Below are 16,828 nucleotides of genomic sequence, written 5' to 3'. Positions count from 1 at the left end.
ACTATATACAACTGAAAACTCACACCCCAGAAGTGACTCGAACCCATACTCCCACAACTGGTATGTACAGGGACGCCTTAATCCGCTTGACCATCACGACCGGACAAAAAGGAAGTGATAGCCGAGGCTATTTGAACCACTTCCCCGCCGGCACTCGGATGGTAATCTTGGGCATAGCATTTTATCAAATCACCTCATTCTTTGGGGCACACGTGAGGAACACAAATGCAAACAAGCCTGAATGGTCCCCAGGACTATATACAACTGAAAACTCACACCCCAGAAGTGACTCGAACCCATACTCCCACAACTGGTATGTACAGGGACGCCTTAATCCGCTTGACCATCACGACCGGACAAAAAGGAAGTGATAGCCGAGGCTATTTGAACCACTTCCCCGCCGGCACTCGGATGGTAATCTTGGGCATAGCATTTTATCAAATCACCTCATTCTTTGGGGCACACGTGAGGAACACAAATGCAAACAAGCCTGAATGGTCCCCAGGACTATATACAACTGAAAACTCACACCCCAGAAGTGACTCGAACCCATACTCCCACAACTGGTATGTACAGGGACGCCTTAATCCGCTTGACCATCACGACCGGACAAAAAGGAAGTGATAGCCGAGGCTATTTGAACCACTTCCCCGCCGGCACTCGGATGGTAATCTTGGGCATAGCATTTTATCAAATCACCTCATTCTTTGGGGCACACGTGAGGAACACAAATGCAAACAAGCCTGAATGGTCCCCAGGACTATATACAACTGAAAACTCACACCCCAGAAGTGACTCGAACCCATACTCCCACAACTGGTATGTACAGGGACGCCTTAATCCGCTTGACCATCACGACCGGACAAAAAGGAAGTGATAGCCGAGGCTATTTGAACCACTTCCCCGCCGGCACTCGGATGGTAATCTTGGGCATAGCATTTTATCAAATCACCTCATTCTTTGGGGCACACGTGAGGAACACAAATGCAAACAAGCCTGAATGGTCCCCAGGACTATATACAACTGAAAACTCACACCCCAGAAGTGACTCGAACCCATACTCCCACAACTGGTATGTACAGGGACGCCTTAATCCGCTTGACCATCACGACCGGACAAAAAGGAAGTGATAGCCGAGGCTATTTGAACCACTTCCCCGCCGGCACTCGGATGGTAATCTTGGGCATAGCATTTTATCAAATCACCTCATTCTTTGGGGCACACGTGAGGAACACAAATGCAAACAAGCCTGAATGGTCCCCAGGACTATATACAACTGAAAACTCACACCCCAGAAGTGACTCGAACCCATACTCCCACAACTGGTATGTACAGGGACGCCTTAATCCGCTTGACCATCACGACCGGACAAAAAGGAAGTGATAGCCGAGGCTATTTGAACCACTTCCCCGCCGGCACTCGGATGGTAATCTTGGGCATAGCATTTTATCAAATCACCTCATTCTTTGGGGCACACGTGAGGAACACAAATGCAAACAAGCCTGAATGGTCCCCAGGACTATATACAACTGAAAACTCACACCCCAGAAGTGACTCGAACCCATACTCCCACAACTGGTATGTACAGGGACGCCTTAATCCGCTTGACCATCACGACCGGACAAAAAGGAAGTGATAGCCGAGGCTATTTGAACCACTTCCCCGCCGGCACACGGATGGTAATCTTGGGCATAGCATTTTATCAAATCACCTCATTCTTTGGGGCACACGTGAGGAACACAAATGCAAACAAGCCTGAATGGTCCCCAGGACTATATACAACTGAAAACTCACACCCCAGAAGTGACTCGAACCCATACTCCCACAACTGGTATGTACAGGGACGCCTTAATCCGCTTGACCATCACGACCGGACAAAAAGGAAGTGATAGCCGAGGCTATTTGAACCACTTCCCCGCCGGCACTCGGATGGTAATCTTGGGCATAGCATTTTATCAAATCACCTCATTCTTTGGGGCACACGTGAGGAACACAAATGCAAACAAGCCTGAATGGTCCCCAGGACTATATACAACTGAAAACTCACACCCCAGAAGTGACTCGAACCCATACTCCCACAACTGGTATGTACAGGGACGCCTTAATCCGCTTGACCATCACGACCGGACAAAAAGGAAGTGATAGCCGAGGCTATTTGAACCACTTCCCCGCCGGCACTCGGATGGTAATCTTGGGCATAGCATTTTATCAAATCACCTCATTCTTTGGGGCACACGTGAGGAACACAAATGCAAACAAGCCTGAATGGTCCCCAGGACTATATACAACTGAAAACTCACACCCCAGAAGTGACTCGAACCCATACTCCCACAACTGGTATGTACAGGGACGCCTTAATCCGCTTGACCATCACGACCGGACAAAAAGGAAGTGATAGCCGAGGCTATTTGAACCACTTCCCCGCCGGCACTCGGATGGTAATCTTGGGCATAGCATTTTATCAAATCACCTCATTCTTTGGGGCACACGTGAGGAACACAAATGCAAACAAGCCTGAATGGTCCCCAGGACTATATACAACTGAAAACTCACACCCCAGAAGTGACTCGAACCCATACTCCCACAACTGGTATGTACAGGGACGCCTTAATCCGCTTGACCATCACGACCGGACAAAAAGGAAGTGATAGCCGAGGCTATTTGAACCACTTCCCCGCCGGCACTATTTGAACCACTTCGGCACGCCGGCTATGCCCAAGATTACCATCCGAGTGCCGGCGGGGAAGTGGTTCAAATAGCCTCGGCTATCACTTCCTTTTTGTCCGGTCGTGATGGTCAAGCGGATTAAGGCGTCCCTGTACATACCAGTTGTGGGAGTATGGGTTCGAGTCACTTCTGGGGTGTGAGTTTTCAGTTGTATATAGTCCTGGGGACCATTCAGGCTTGTTTGCATTTGTGTTCCTCACGTGTGCCCCAAAGAATGAGGTGATTTGATAAAATGCTATGCCCAAGATTACCATCCGAGTGCCGGCGGGGAAGTGGTTCAAATAGCCTCGGCTATCACTTCCTTTTTGTCCGGTCGTGATGGTCAAGCGGATTAAGGCGTCCCTGTACATACCAGTTGTGGGAGTATGGGTTCGAGTCACTTCTGGGGTGTGAGTTTTCAGTTGTATATAGTCCTGGGGACCATTCAGGCTTGTTTGCATTTGTGTTCCTCACGTGTGCCCCAAAGAATGAGGTGATTTGATAAAATGCTATGCCCAAGATTACCATCCGAGTGCCGGCGGGGAAGTGGTTCAAATAGCCTCGGCTATCACTTCCTTTTTGTCCGGTCGTGATGGTCAAGCGGATTAAGGCGTCCCTGTACATACCAGTTGTGGGAGTATGGGTTCGAGTCACTTCTGGGGTGTGAGTTTTCAGTTGTATATAGTCCTGGGGACCATTCAGGCTTGTTTGCATTTGTGTTCCTCACGTGTGCCCCAAAGAATGAGGTGATTTGATAAAATGCTATGCCCAAGATTACCATCCGAGTGCCGGCGGGGAAGTGGTTCAAATAGCCTCGGCTATCACTTCCTTTTTGTCCGGTCGTGATGGTCAAGCGGATTAAGGCGTCCCTGTACATACCAGTTGTGGGAGTATGGGTTCGAGTCACTTCTGGGGTGTGAGTTTTCAGTTGTATATAGTCCTGGGGACCATTCAGGCTTGTTTGCATTTGTGTTCCTCACGTGTGCCCCAAAGAATGAGGTGATTTGATAAAATGCTATGCCCAAGATTACCATCCGAGTGCCGGCGGGGAAGTGGTTCAAATAGCCTCGGCTATCACTTCCTTTTTGTCCGGTCGTGATGGTCAAGCGGATTAAGGCGTCCCTGTACATACCAGTTGTGGGAGTATGGGTTCGAGTCACTTCTGGGGTGTGAGTTTTCAGTTGTATATAGTCCTGGGGACCATTCAGGCTTGTTTGCATTTGTGTTCCTCACGTGTGCCCCAAAGAATGAGGTGATTTGATAAAATGCTATGCCCAAGATTACCATCCGAGTGCCGGCGGGGAAGTGGTTCAAATAGCCTCGGCTATCACTTCCTTTTTGTCCGGTCGTGATGGTCAAGCGGATTAAGGCGTCCCTGTACATACCAGTTGTGGGAGTATGGGTTCGAGTCACTTCTGGGGTGTGAGTTTTCAGTTGTATATAGTCCTGGGGACCATTCAGGCTTGTTTGCATTTGTGTTCCTCACGTGTGCCCCAAAGAATGAGGTGATTTGATAAAATGCTATGCCCAAGATTACCATCCGAGTGCCGGCGGGGAAGTGGTTCAAATAGCCTCGGCTATCACTTCCTTTTTGTCCGGTCGTGATGGTCAAGCGGATTAAGGCGTCCCTGTACATACCAGTTGTGGGAGTATGGGTTCGAGTCACTTCTGGGGTGTGAGTTTTCAGTTGTATATAGTCCTGGGGACCATTCAGGCTTGTTTGCATTTGTGTTCCTCACGTGTGCCCCAAAGAATGAGGTGATTTGATAAAATGCTATGCCCAAGATTACCATCCGAGTGCCGGCGGGGAAGTGGTTCAAATAGCCTCGGCTATCACTTCCTTTTTGTCCGGTCGTGATGGTCAAGCGGATTAAGGCGTCCCTGTACATACCAGTTGTGGGAGTATGGGTTCGAGTCACTTCTGGGGTGTGAGTTTTCAGTTGTATATAGTCCTGGGGACCATTCAGGCTTGTTTGCATTTGTGTTCCTCACGTGTGCCCCAAAGAATGAGGTGATTTGATAAAATGCTATGCCCAAGATTACCATCCGAGTGCCGGCGGGGAAGTGGTTCAAATAGCCTCGGCTATCACTTCCTTTTTGTCCGGTCGTGATGGTCAAGCGGATTAAGGCGTCCCTGTACATACCAGTTGTGGGAGTATGGGTTCGAGTCACTTCTGGGGTGTGAGTTTTCAGTTGTATATAGTCCTGGGGACCATTCAGGCTTGTTTGCATTTGTGTTCCTCACGTGTGCCCCAAAGAATGAGGTGATTTGATAAAATGCTATGCCCAAGATTACCATCCGAGTGCCGGCGGGGAAGTGGTTCAAATAGCCTCGGCTATCACTTCCTTTTTGTCCGGTCGTGATGGTCAAGCGGATTAAGGCGTCCCTGTACATACCAGTTGTGGGAGTATGGGTTCGAGTCACTTCTGGGGTGTGAGTTTTCAGTTGTATATAGTCCTGGGGACCATTCAGGCTTGTTTGCATTTGTGTTCCTCACGTGTGCCCCAAAGAATGAGGTGATTTGATAAAATGCTATGCCCAAGATTACCATCCGAGTGCCGGCGGGGAAGTGGTTCAAATAGCCTCGGCTATCACTTCCTTTTTGTCCGGTCGTGATGGTCAAGCGGATTAAGGCGTCCCTGTACATACCAGTTGTGGGAGTATGGGTTCGAGTCACTTCTGGGGTGTGAGTTTTCAGTTATATACATACATATATATACATACATATACATACACACATATATATATATATATATATATATATATATATATATATATATATATATATATATATATATATATATATATATATATATATGTGTGTATGTATATGTATGTATATATATGTATGTATATATATGTATATGTATATATATGTATATATATGTATATGTATATATATGTATATATATGTGTCATACCTAGTAGCCAGAATGCACTTCTCGGCCTAATATGCAAGGCCCGATTTGCCTAATAAGCCAAGTTTTTCTGAATTATTATATTTTCTCAAATTTTTTTCTTATGAAATGATAAAGCTACCTATTTAATTATGTATGAGGTCAATTTTTTTATTGGAGTTAAAATTAACGTAGATATATGACCGAACCTAACCTAACCTAACCTATCTTTATAGGTTACGTTAGGTTAGGTAGCCGAAAAAGTTAGGATAGGTTAGGTTAGGTATGTTAGGTAGTCGAAAAACAATTAATTCATGAAAACTTGGCTTATTAGGCAAATTGGGCCTTGCATAGTAGGCTGAGAAGTGCGTTCTGGCTACTAGGTACGACATATGTATATGTGTATATGTGTGTGTGTATATATATATATATATATATATATATATATATATATATATATATATATATATATATATATATATATATATATATATATATATATATATATATATATATATATATATATATATATATATATATATATATATATAACCCTATCTATAGATAGATAGATAGGGTTTTAAGTTGTAATCGGGGAAGATAGGCAATGACCGGGGCAATGACTTCACCTCCTCGTCACCGGAAGAGAAAATGCAACACAAGACTGGAGACTTTGGAGATCGTTGACAGATCTCCCAAGTAATTGGGCGTAACGAGCGGGAGCCGTCAGAGTGTCTCATAATATCCATATATTTCCCGAGTTAAACCTCTGACTTGACGTAGAGTTGTAAAGTGTTAATTGAAATTGAAATAAGTTTATTGAGGTAAACTTGAGGGTTCCACTCCCCGCTGCTTGGAGGGTGACCCCTCTTTAAGGTCTTGCTTGAGTTAGTAAGGTATATGAAGGAGGAGGTGGTCCATACGAGAGTCTGCATCTCTGCCATTATTTAAAAAGTGCAAAAAAAAAAAAAAACAGTAGCTCTAACGCCTTATCACCAGAAGCGAATTAGTTAACCTCATTTATTAAATAAGTATGGCGAGCGGTGTAGTGCAAGGATTACACACTCACATAATAAATATATAAATGAAATGTTTATTCAGGTAAAGGTACATACATACAAGATGAGTTACAAAGAGAACGTTGGATTTCTAGATAGAGCTAGTACATACAATGCCTAAAGCCACTATTACGCACAGCGTTACGGGCAAGAAGAGGAAACCTATTTGTGGGGTTGAGCAAGTGAACCCCAACATTCAACTAATGAGGTCACAGCACGGATGAATTAGTTAAGCGAATGCATCAGAATACATAAGCTAAACAAGAGTCGATTATTTATATTTCCTCTCCCTAAACTTCTTGTTGTGTATCCCTCCGCTCGGCGAGCACCGCCGCGCGCCATAACCACCCTAACGTCCCCTGTGCCCCAAAGCCGCTTTTACCCTGCCACAAACCCTACATGTAGTTTCGTATTAAATACAAAACGACCATCACAAATCGAACTTAAACAATATCCTAGAGACTAATAAATAATTTAGACACACGATAGCCATAATAACACCAGGAGAGTCGAGGATAGAGATACGAAAGCTGGGAAAGTAACTGTCTGGAGGAGGGGGGAGAGACCCCCCCAGAGGGTCACTCGTCGACGATAATGGCGGAATATGAAAACACTGCCGCTGTGTTTACGTTGGTGGATCCTCTGACGGTCACCTCTCTATAATGGTTCCGTGACTTAACGCAAGGTAGGAGGCTGCCTCTGGAGAGCGGCGTAAGGCCCTCCTGGCCCTGGTAATAGCCCCAGAATACCCCTTTTCCCCCCCTCTCCTACTCCCTACTCCGTCATGCGAGACCTGTAGGAGGATGGTAATAATCTGGGTCGTCGTCCCACAGCTTTGGGAAGGTGGTGGGCCGCCGCTGCCGCCCCGCTCGTAATTGGTGGTGTTGTGGGCCAGCAGGTGGGCCCACAGTGGCGTGGTAGGGGCCCCACGGGAGCCCCACAGCGGCCCCAGCACGCCACTTTGGCTAACGTTACACAACACTAATGTTATTACGACTTGGCTTGCCCTAGACTACCCTGGGCTCCCCCTGGCCTACCCTAAGCTACCCCAAGTTACCCTAGATTACCCTAAGCTACTCTAGGCTACCCTAGACTACCCTGGGATGCCCTGGGCTATCCTGGACTAACCTAAGCTACTCTAGGCTACTCTAGGCTACCCTAAGCTACTCTAGGCTACTCTAGGCTACCCTAAGCTACTCTAGGCTACCCTAAGCTACTCTAGGCTACCCTAAGCTACTCTAGGCTACCCTAAGCTACTCTAGGCTACCCTAAGCTACTCTAGGCTACCCTAAGCTACTCTAGGCTACCCTAAGCTACTCTAGGCTACCCTAAGCTACTCTAGGCTACCCTAAGCTACTCTAGGCTAACCTAAGCTACTCTAGGCTAACCTAAGCTACGTTAGGCTACCCTAAGCTACTCTAGGCTACCCTAAGCTACTCTAGGCTACCCTAAGCTACTCTAGGCTACCCTAAGCTACTCTAGGCTACCCTAAGCTACTCTAGGCTACCCTAAGCTACCCTGGGCTACCCTAAGCTACCCTGGGCTACCCTAAGCTACTCTAGGCTACCCTAAGCTACCCTAAGCTACCCTGGGCTACTCCAGACTACCCTAGGCTACCCTAAGCTACCCTGGGCTACTCCAGACTACCCTAGGCTACCCTAAGCTACCCTAAGCTACTCTAGGCTACCCCAAGCTACCCTGGGCTACTCTAGGCTACCCTAAGCTACCCCAGACCACCCTAAGCTACCCCAGACCACCCTAAGCTACCCCAGACCACCCTAAGCTACCCTAAGCTACCCCAGACCACCCTAAGCTACCCCAGACCACCCTAAGCTACCATAGACTACCCTGGGCTACCATAGACTATCCCAGACTACCCTGGACTACCTAAAGTACAAGAGGTAATGGCCCAGCGGTGCTCATTGGTGTCCTAGTGGCTGTGGTTCATTGGTTATACACTCCTAGTTGTGCTTGTGCTGGGGTTGAGCTTTAGCTCTTTGATCCCGCCTCTCAACTGTCAATCTACTGGTTGTGGGGGCGGGGGAGTGGGTTGGTGGCCATGTTGTAAGCAAATAATAATAATAATGGCGATGGAACTGTTGTGGACCAAGTCGTATGCTCTCAATTGGGAATCCTGGGTTTGAATTGCAAGCAGGACAGAAGTGGTTGGGCATTTTACCATTTCTTGTAGTACCTCTGTTCATCTAGCTTTACCACTGATGATTAATTTACAGAACTAACCAGCATACTGTACATAAATACATACAACATATATATTCAGTCTGTACATACGTACATGTACTGTGTAATTACTTAAGTGTAGTTACAGGGTGAGAGCTGCACTCGTGGAGCCCCCATCTTCACACTACAGTACTGTCATATAATGCTTTAAACAGTTTTGGCCACCCTCTCATTTGGCGCAAAGTTGGCACTGGCTGTGCCTGGCGCAAAGCTGGCGCCGGCTGTGCCTGGCGCAAAGTTGGCGCCGGCTGTGCCTGGCGCAAAGTTGGCGCCGGCTGTGCCTGGCGCAAAGTTGGCGCCGGCTGTGCCTGGCGCAAAGCTGGCGCCGGCTGTGCCTGGCGCAAAGCTGGCGCCGGCTGTGCCTGGCGCAAAGCTGGCGCCGGCTGTGCCTGGCGCAAAGCTGGCGCCGGCTGTGCCTGGCGCAAAGCTGGCGCCGGCTGTGCCTGGCGCAAAGCTGGCCCCGGCTGTGCCTGGCGCAAAGCTGGCCCCGGCTGTGCCTGGCGCAAAGCTGGCCCCGGCTGTGCCTGGCGCAAAGCTGGCCCCGGCTGTGCCTGGCGCAAAGCTGGCCCCGGCTGTGCCTGGCGCAAAGCTGGCCCCGGCTGTGCCTGGCGCAAAGCTGGCCCCGGCTGTGCCTGGCGCAAAGCTGGCGCCGGCTGTGCCTGGCGCAAAGTTGGCGCCGGCTGTGCCTGGCCCAATATAACGCTCAGAATGTCCAGAAATGCATGGGAGTAGCAAGTTGGAAAAGGAACCATTCATTCTCATCTCTTCTGTATCATTTGCAGTGCTTTGTATTTACCAAGAGATTATACATCATTTTATACAAATGAGAATATCCAACATTTACTATGCAGTTATCTGTTAAAGTAGCTTCCAGTTATCAAAAGAAAACCCACTGATATTATTTCATATATTGCCATGGAATATGTATCCACATTCAGACACTGTGTGCTAGCAACTGTGAGTAATAATGTGTTGTTAGTTGTGGTGTGTGTGGTAGTAGTAACAGTGAGACTTCAGGGCCTGCATTCTAATAGTTTGGATTGTACGGTAGTATAAGTCTCGGACATGAAATATTTTAGGAGTGCCATAGGGGTAAATAAAGAGTTTGATATGAGTTTGAGATGTATTATTAAGGGTATGTTTGCACGAGATATATACAGTATAGTGTATTGTTCTTCACTGTACAATATTTACATTTTGTGTGATTAGGTTCTGGGATACATCCTATTTTTTTTCCGTGTCATTCAACATATTGGTACCATGCAGATCATTTTGACATAAGGTATCTTGGATTGTAAACCCTATGTAAAGTCCAAGAGTTGATCAGTTTTAATCTGTTAAACAGCTACCAACCACTTGGACTGGACAGTAGAGTGACTTGCAGGTTGGCATTTAATCCTCAACCCTCAAAGAGGTTGGGCACATTAGAAATACTTGTGCATTTTTGTAATGTCTACTTTAAATATGATATATATATTTTTAATCGAATCCATTAATTTTTTTAGTGTAGCCGCTAACATTTTAATTCTTATGTAGTACTTTAAAACTTCCCCAATCATGTCATGCAGTTTACGGATAATTAGCAAGATTGATGCCAACCATGCCACACTGGAAGGATTAAACAAAATATGTATACATTATATTTTAACGCTAGTTTGAGATGGGTTAGTTTATTGCTCCTTTACAAACCTGTCCTGCAAAAAATGTGATTGTATTGGCTTGTGCATTTTTCTTAAGGTTTAGAAAGTAGAATAAATATGTATATACATACTGTACTGTTTTAACCAACTGATGAAAGCATATAAGTTTTGTTTGAACTGTGTGTATATTAAAGTTGTGTGCTTCTACTTGTTTATCATACTGTGAATTCTTTTGCATTTGGCAGAGCACCCATCAAGATGAGTGGTAGATACAGTAGAACATATAGTCGCAAAAAAGCTGCTCCACCCCCAATAAGTCAGTTTGACAAGTTGGTGACTGAGCCAGGCAGCAGCAACAGCACTAAACCTTCAGCAACCAAAACTGCCGGACACGTGGGCAAATGGGGAATTACATCATTTACGTCGCTACGAAGCATCAATGGTGGACTAGGTACGTGGCTTCATGAATTATTTGTGAAAAAATGTTTGACGTGTGCAAATTTGATTGATTGAGTCTGAATAGGTTGCAAGGTAACTATGATATGTTGGTGATTAGATAGATGTGTGCAGACTGTGTTGAACAAGTCACTCTACCTTGACTAACAAACACCAGGACCCACTCCATATGAGAGAGAGAGAATTTTAAAGCCAACCTAAATTATCATCATTCCCAGTATAATCTGGGACAGGCAAAACACTTGTAAATTTCTATAATTACTGGAGTGTACTTGTACACTTACCTGTACATGCAGTATTGCCACTTGGTACTTTTATTATAGCTTTTTTATGCTTATGATTCCTCTTAACCATAATACTGTATTAGTTTATCTATGTCTAGAGTTCCCATAAATATTGTGTAAATTAGCCAAAATGTTTATATTTCAACACTAATTTTGTATTTTGATGGTAGGGATAATGTATCTTCCAGAGAGGTGCTCCCTCCAGTAACTTCCTACCTAGTAGGAAGGTAGTAGCAGTAGGCAGGTACTTGGTAGGACCAGTAGCATTGGTCCTATCAAGCCTTAGGAGGATGCACTAGGCAGCCAAGACCCCCACCCATACCAACCAGGAACTAGAACCAGACACTAGTGGTCTGGCAAGGGGAGCTTGAGGATTGCAGGTCATACCTAGAAATAACCTTGCTAGAATGTACTCAAACATTGAAGGGATTACAAATAAAGCAAGCCTGGCCTCAGGCCGGGCTCGGGGAGTAGACAAACTCTTGAAACCCTCTCCAAGTATGCTCCAGGTAAGTGAACTGAGCAAAAGGGCACAAGAAGAAAACCCTGATGTAATTGCACTCACACAAACAAAATTGTCAGGCATCATAACAAATGCAGTGTTTCTGCAGAACTACTATATAGTAAGGAAAGAGGGGAGGGAGATAGGAAGAGTGGCCCTGCTGATAAAAAAGGACTAGAGTTTCAAGGAAATGAATATTCTTCTGTTCTGTGAAGGATTCAGAGACTGCATAGCAGGAACCATGACAATGGGAGGGCCTAAGATAATAGTATCAGTAATTTGTAACCCTGCATTAAATGATAGAAGACCCATTACACAGAAATCACAATAGCGTGATGCATCAAATGGACAAAATCCACCCTCGTTACAGCCCTTGTGGATTTGTTCAATAAAAGACCCAGATAGGAGTTTGATAGAAACATGGCAACCATTAATATAATACAGAGCAGCTTCAGTTGCCTGCAGGAATGGATCCAGACTTTTAATCATGGGTGACTTCAACTGTGGAAAGATAGATTGGGAGAATGGAGAACCACATGCAGGTGCTGATGCATGGAGAGCTAAACTATTGGACGTGGCATAAAGAAACTTTGAGCCAATATGTTGAGGGACCCACAAGAATGAAAGGCAACGATGAACCAGCTAGACTTGACCAATAATTCACCCTGAATGAGTCAGACATAAGGGAAGTCAAATTAGAAGCTGTTGTCACTCGTTCCCCTTGGGAACGAGTGACCACAGTGTACTGACATTCAAGTATCAGGTGGAAGTAGGAATAACCTCTCCGAGAAAGGGATCAGGAAGGGATAAAGAAATGTCAATGTGAAGTTTAATTGAACCTAGAAAGGCGCAAATCATATACTGTATATATATGATTTGCAGATTTAAAATATTTAAAATAGTCCTACACATACAGAGCTTGCATTTGCTTCCTCTGGCCTCCAATAACTATCCCTCATTTTGGGGGGGGGGGGAATCCAGTCCCTCACTTTCCTTCTAGGGGCCTTGATAAGAACATGAGGACCATTGTTCACCACAACACCACCATCCAGTGTCTGAATGTTGAGGGCAGCCATAGAGGAGACACTAAACTTTTAGCAACAGCAAATGAGTGATTACCATGTATATATTTGAGTGTGCTGTATGCAATTTTAAGATTTAGGATTGTATATAAGCTAATAATAGTATGAACAAGTACATGGGGTCTGTATACCTATATTTATACTCGTACTGTATATCCATACATACTTGTATTTTCCCTTATACATAACAAACAGTACCTTTGATGCGTGCATGCAGCCTGTTAGCCATGAAAAAAGTAAATAAATAAAGTGAGAAACAATAAAAACGTATCAGCAGATATTTCTATGCAGCACCTTACCTCATTTCTACCCCAAAAAATACAACTTCTCGAAACCACTGCAGCTAAACCACAAGAAATACTTTATTTAGATTTGAAAATCAAAGCGATTTTTTCTTGCTCACATTGGATGTCGGGTATTAACAGTTAAGCAGCCCAAGGGTTAATATGAGATGTCAAAGTAATTCTTTACTGTAATTATTTTATACATATTTTTTTTTTTAGTGTAAAGTTTTAACAAATATATTAATTCTGCCCTTATCCACAGGCAAAGATGACAGTGGCAAGCGTTATGCTGATGACTCCCCACCATCCAGCATTGGTGATGATGCCTACAGCTTTGACAGTGGTAACCCTGCCAATGGAGCCTCATTGCAAGTCAGGCCTCCAATTAAAACATTCAGTAAACCTCGAAAGTTCTTCAAAAGCAGGAATACGGAGGTGGTTTCTGAGCCTCCAAAGACCCTAGTGGACAAAGCTCGGGGAAAAGTGAGCGATGGTCTATACAATATGAAAATTCCTCCTCTGTCGTCCTTTGAGTCACCAGACTCTAGTCAAGGGACAGTAAAAAGCAGCCTTGAAGCAAGTGAAGAAAGTGTGTTCGATAAGCTTGTGACTAGTGCAGTAGCAAAGCCAAACAATTCTGAGACTGTGACCAGTTCAAAGTCTAGCAGTGGAATCAAGTTAAAAATCTTTAAGAGCAGAAATGTTGCCTCATGTTCTCAGGAAACTTATTCTAGCACGGTGGAATTACCCAGTGATGATTCCCGTGCTGGTAGCGCCTCAACCAGTGTTGCTAGTTCTCCATCCACTAAAGATTTCAGTGAGGAAAACAGAGACTCTTCGGAGGAGCTAGTGCCCTCCGGCTCCCCATTGACCGAGTACAAAGAATCACAAGTCACTTTATCAAATATTTCGTCAAGAGACACTAATTATCACTCTCCAGATAGATTGGCGTCTCCAAATAGAACATCAAATACGACCATTGATTCTAGTTTTGAGTTTGCTGGACTAATGGACCAGAGAACTGGTCTCCCTGTAGATATGTGTATTGATGATAGTTTTAGTTTTTCAGGGAAGAAATCAAATAGTGAAACTCCTCACTCTAGTGTCAAAAAATCGTACAGTTCTAAATTCTCAAAATCGGGTGAATTAAACAAATATATGAGTAAAAATATAGAACCAATATCGTCTTCATCTGACATTGATACGCGACAAAACGTTTTAAGTGGCGAAGTCTGTGATGGCCCGTTGACTGACGATTTTGACATATTTAGTATGAGCACAAGTGATTTTGGAGAACCTCGGAAAATGTCACCAGTAGGTAGAAGTGTTAGTCCTGGGGTGTCCTCGGGTGTGGGAGATGGCGAGAGTGATAACTTTGATCTATTTAGCACAGACTTTGATGAAAATGAAATTGAAGACCGCACCAGCCTTGAGGTTGCTGCCTCGAGTGACCTGGCTATTAAAGACTCTACTTCTGTGGCTGAAGAACAGGAAATGGAGGATTTGCTGTTCTCAACTCAGGGTTCAATTATTTCTTCACAGGCATCCACCACTTCCTCCTACGAGTCTTTCAAGCCAGGCCACTCAACTAAGGCAGAAAGTGAAGGTGTTAAAAAAATTGAACAGCCGCCTTTGGTTAAGAAGAGGAGTATCTTCAAGAGCAGAGATGCTGACAGAGATGCCAAAAAGCGAGCCACATACCGACACAAGTGGCACGACCAGGATGAAAAAGACGACAGCTCCAAACAGGCCCCACCAGCTTTGCCCAGCAGCCAAAGTGCATCATCAGCTGCCTCTGCATTTGATGAGTTTGACTTTGAAACACCAACGTTAAAAAGAGTGCATACCTGGCCTGGAACAGGCACAGGAGATTTGGACGACTCTACGGAGGCACAATCGGTGACCAGCGTGAAATGTGCAAAGGGTGTAAAGCAGGTAAGATTTTTTTGTTTTTTGTTTTTTGTTTGGAACCAATTCACAGCGTTGAATCCTTGTGTAGCGTGTATATTTTCTCTTATAGCAGGCTTAGCACTTTAAAAAAAATAGACCAAAAACTGTTGAACACTCAAGGATTAATGCTAAAAAAGCACTAAAAAAAACTAATTGAATATAGTAGGATAGTAGGTGGGTGAAGTATATACCAGTGTGTAGGAAGAGTAGATGCTATTGGAGGAGGGTTGATGTATGACATACAAAAGAATGTTGTAAATTGAAGAATGTGCATTTTAGTGATGAGGTGGCAATAAGCTTTGGGAAATGAGATGATGCAAAATCCAGTAAGAATGTGCTGAGAGAACCCTTGCACATCTGTTTTCCTGCAGTAAACTCCCTCCTGTTTCATGGATCTAAGGTATAGGGTCATGTTAGTCAATTTGTTTTTCTTGCTCTTTGTGTGTACATTTTTGGAGAATGTAAACTGACACCTGCATAAATTTGCTTTTAACAAAATTTGAACTGCAAAAGTGTGGCTGTGACTGAATAGGAGTACTGTATGTATAGTATACAGTATCTGCAACATTCTTTCTGCCAAGTTGTCTTGGTGAACAATTAACAGATCCTATTCAACAAACTGGCTTGATGACTTCTTGCACCTGGTACTACAGTATTAGGGCAAGGTGTCCTTTTCTCAACCGATTGTTGAAAATGTTGCAAACTCCTCAGATACGCTATTGCATTCAAATAAAAAGATAGAGCCTGGTACTGTATTTTCCTTGATTGTGCCCGATTCTTAAAAAAAAAAATGAAGAATCATTTATCAAATATTAGACATTATATTTTATTTACAGTGGGAACTCATTTATCCTGGTGTTTATGTGGGCTCCCACTTTACATAGAAAGAATAAAATTTGGATGTATTTTATTATGAATCCAGGTAAAAAATGTAGTGAATCAGGTCTTATAACTAGTTGGTGTCTATGCTGGCCTAAACTTAGTTTTTTTTTTTTTTTTTTTTGTTTTTTTTTTTTTGTTTTTTTTTTTTATAAATAACTTTGCTCAAGTCAGAACATGATGTTTATTTTCCGTGTACACACAACATAACACGATCACCACAGCAAAATATGGGCGTCTCGATTAAAACTTGGAATTTATTTATTACAATAATTACTGGGCCTAAAAATGTAATGTAATTTTGAAGAATTTTCTAGAGCTAGATGTCACACTATAGACAAAATTAGACAAACTCAACTAAACTATTGCTTTGCAATACTGTATATAAATGGGCAGAAGCAAATTTTGCAAACAACAAACAGTTCGACTGGGGCACAGGCAGCAAACATGCTCAAGAGCAGTGGTTGCAAAGTTTTCTTGTTTCATGCTACAGATATATGCCTTTCAAGCCCCATTTAATATTTTACAATTAATTTCAACTACTTCATACATTGAAATCCATTTCTGAAAGCATATTTCACAAGGATGTGCATTTCTTAGTTGAATATTCTGAAACCAACAACAAAATTATACAGCACTATACAGCATTAAGATGCTATATAGTGTGAGATTTTTTTCAATTTTTAACAATTATTATAATTCCTAGAACCACCATAGTAGTTAATCATCCAGAATTGATGCTACAGATTCAGTACATAGGCAGCCATTGTTGACTCCCACAGTAATAATGTACTGTACAGTATTGTAAATAATTTTAATCAAATTCAGAGAAATTCAAAGTTTTGTGA

At 43.8% G+C, this 16,828-nt stretch overlaps 2 protein-coding genes across 2 annotated transcripts in view; one reads left to right on the top strand and one right to left on the bottom strand.

Annotated features, from left to right (window-relative positions):
• Positions 1 to 7,207: 7,207 nt before the first annotated feature.
• The window catches only part of LOC123763191 (wings apart-like protein homolog), a 30,092-nt gene continuing 20,471 nt past the window's right edge, over positions 7,208 to 16,828 (top strand). Inside the window, exons 1-3 of the mRNA XM_045750212.2 lie at positions 7,208 to 7,347; positions 10,789 to 10,994; positions 13,414 to 15,086. Coding sequence (XP_045606168.1) covers positions 10,802 to 10,994; positions 13,414 to 15,086 — 1,866 coding nt within the window. The 5' untranslated portion in view covers positions 7,208 to 7,347; positions 10,789 to 10,801. The remainder of the gene's footprint in view (positions 7,348 to 10,788; positions 10,995 to 13,413; positions 15,087 to 16,828) is intronic.
• Positions 9,023 to 9,655, bottom strand: LOC123763325 (uncharacterized). The gene has a single exon (XM_045750478.2). The coding sequence runs from the start codon at positions 9,653 to 9,655 to the stop codon at positions 9,023 to 9,025; it is 633 nt and encodes a 210-aa protein (XP_045606434.2).

This window comes from Procambarus clarkii, chromosome 49, assembly GCF_040958095.1.
Source record: "Procambarus clarkii isolate CNS0578487 chromosome 49, FALCON_Pclarkii_2.0, whole genome shotgun sequence".
NCBI classification, from domain to species: Eukaryota; Metazoa; Arthropoda; class Malacostraca; order Decapoda; family Cambaridae; genus Procambarus; species Procambarus clarkii.
The sequence above is the reverse complement of the archived record's forward strand: the minus strand, read 5'-3'. Positions and strand labels throughout refer to the sequence as shown.

Coding starts and splice junctions, on each gene's coding strand:
- LOC123763325 (XM_045750478.2), bottom strand. CDS start 9,655: ATGGTTCCTTTTCCAACTTGCTACTCCCATGCATTTCTGGACATTCTG.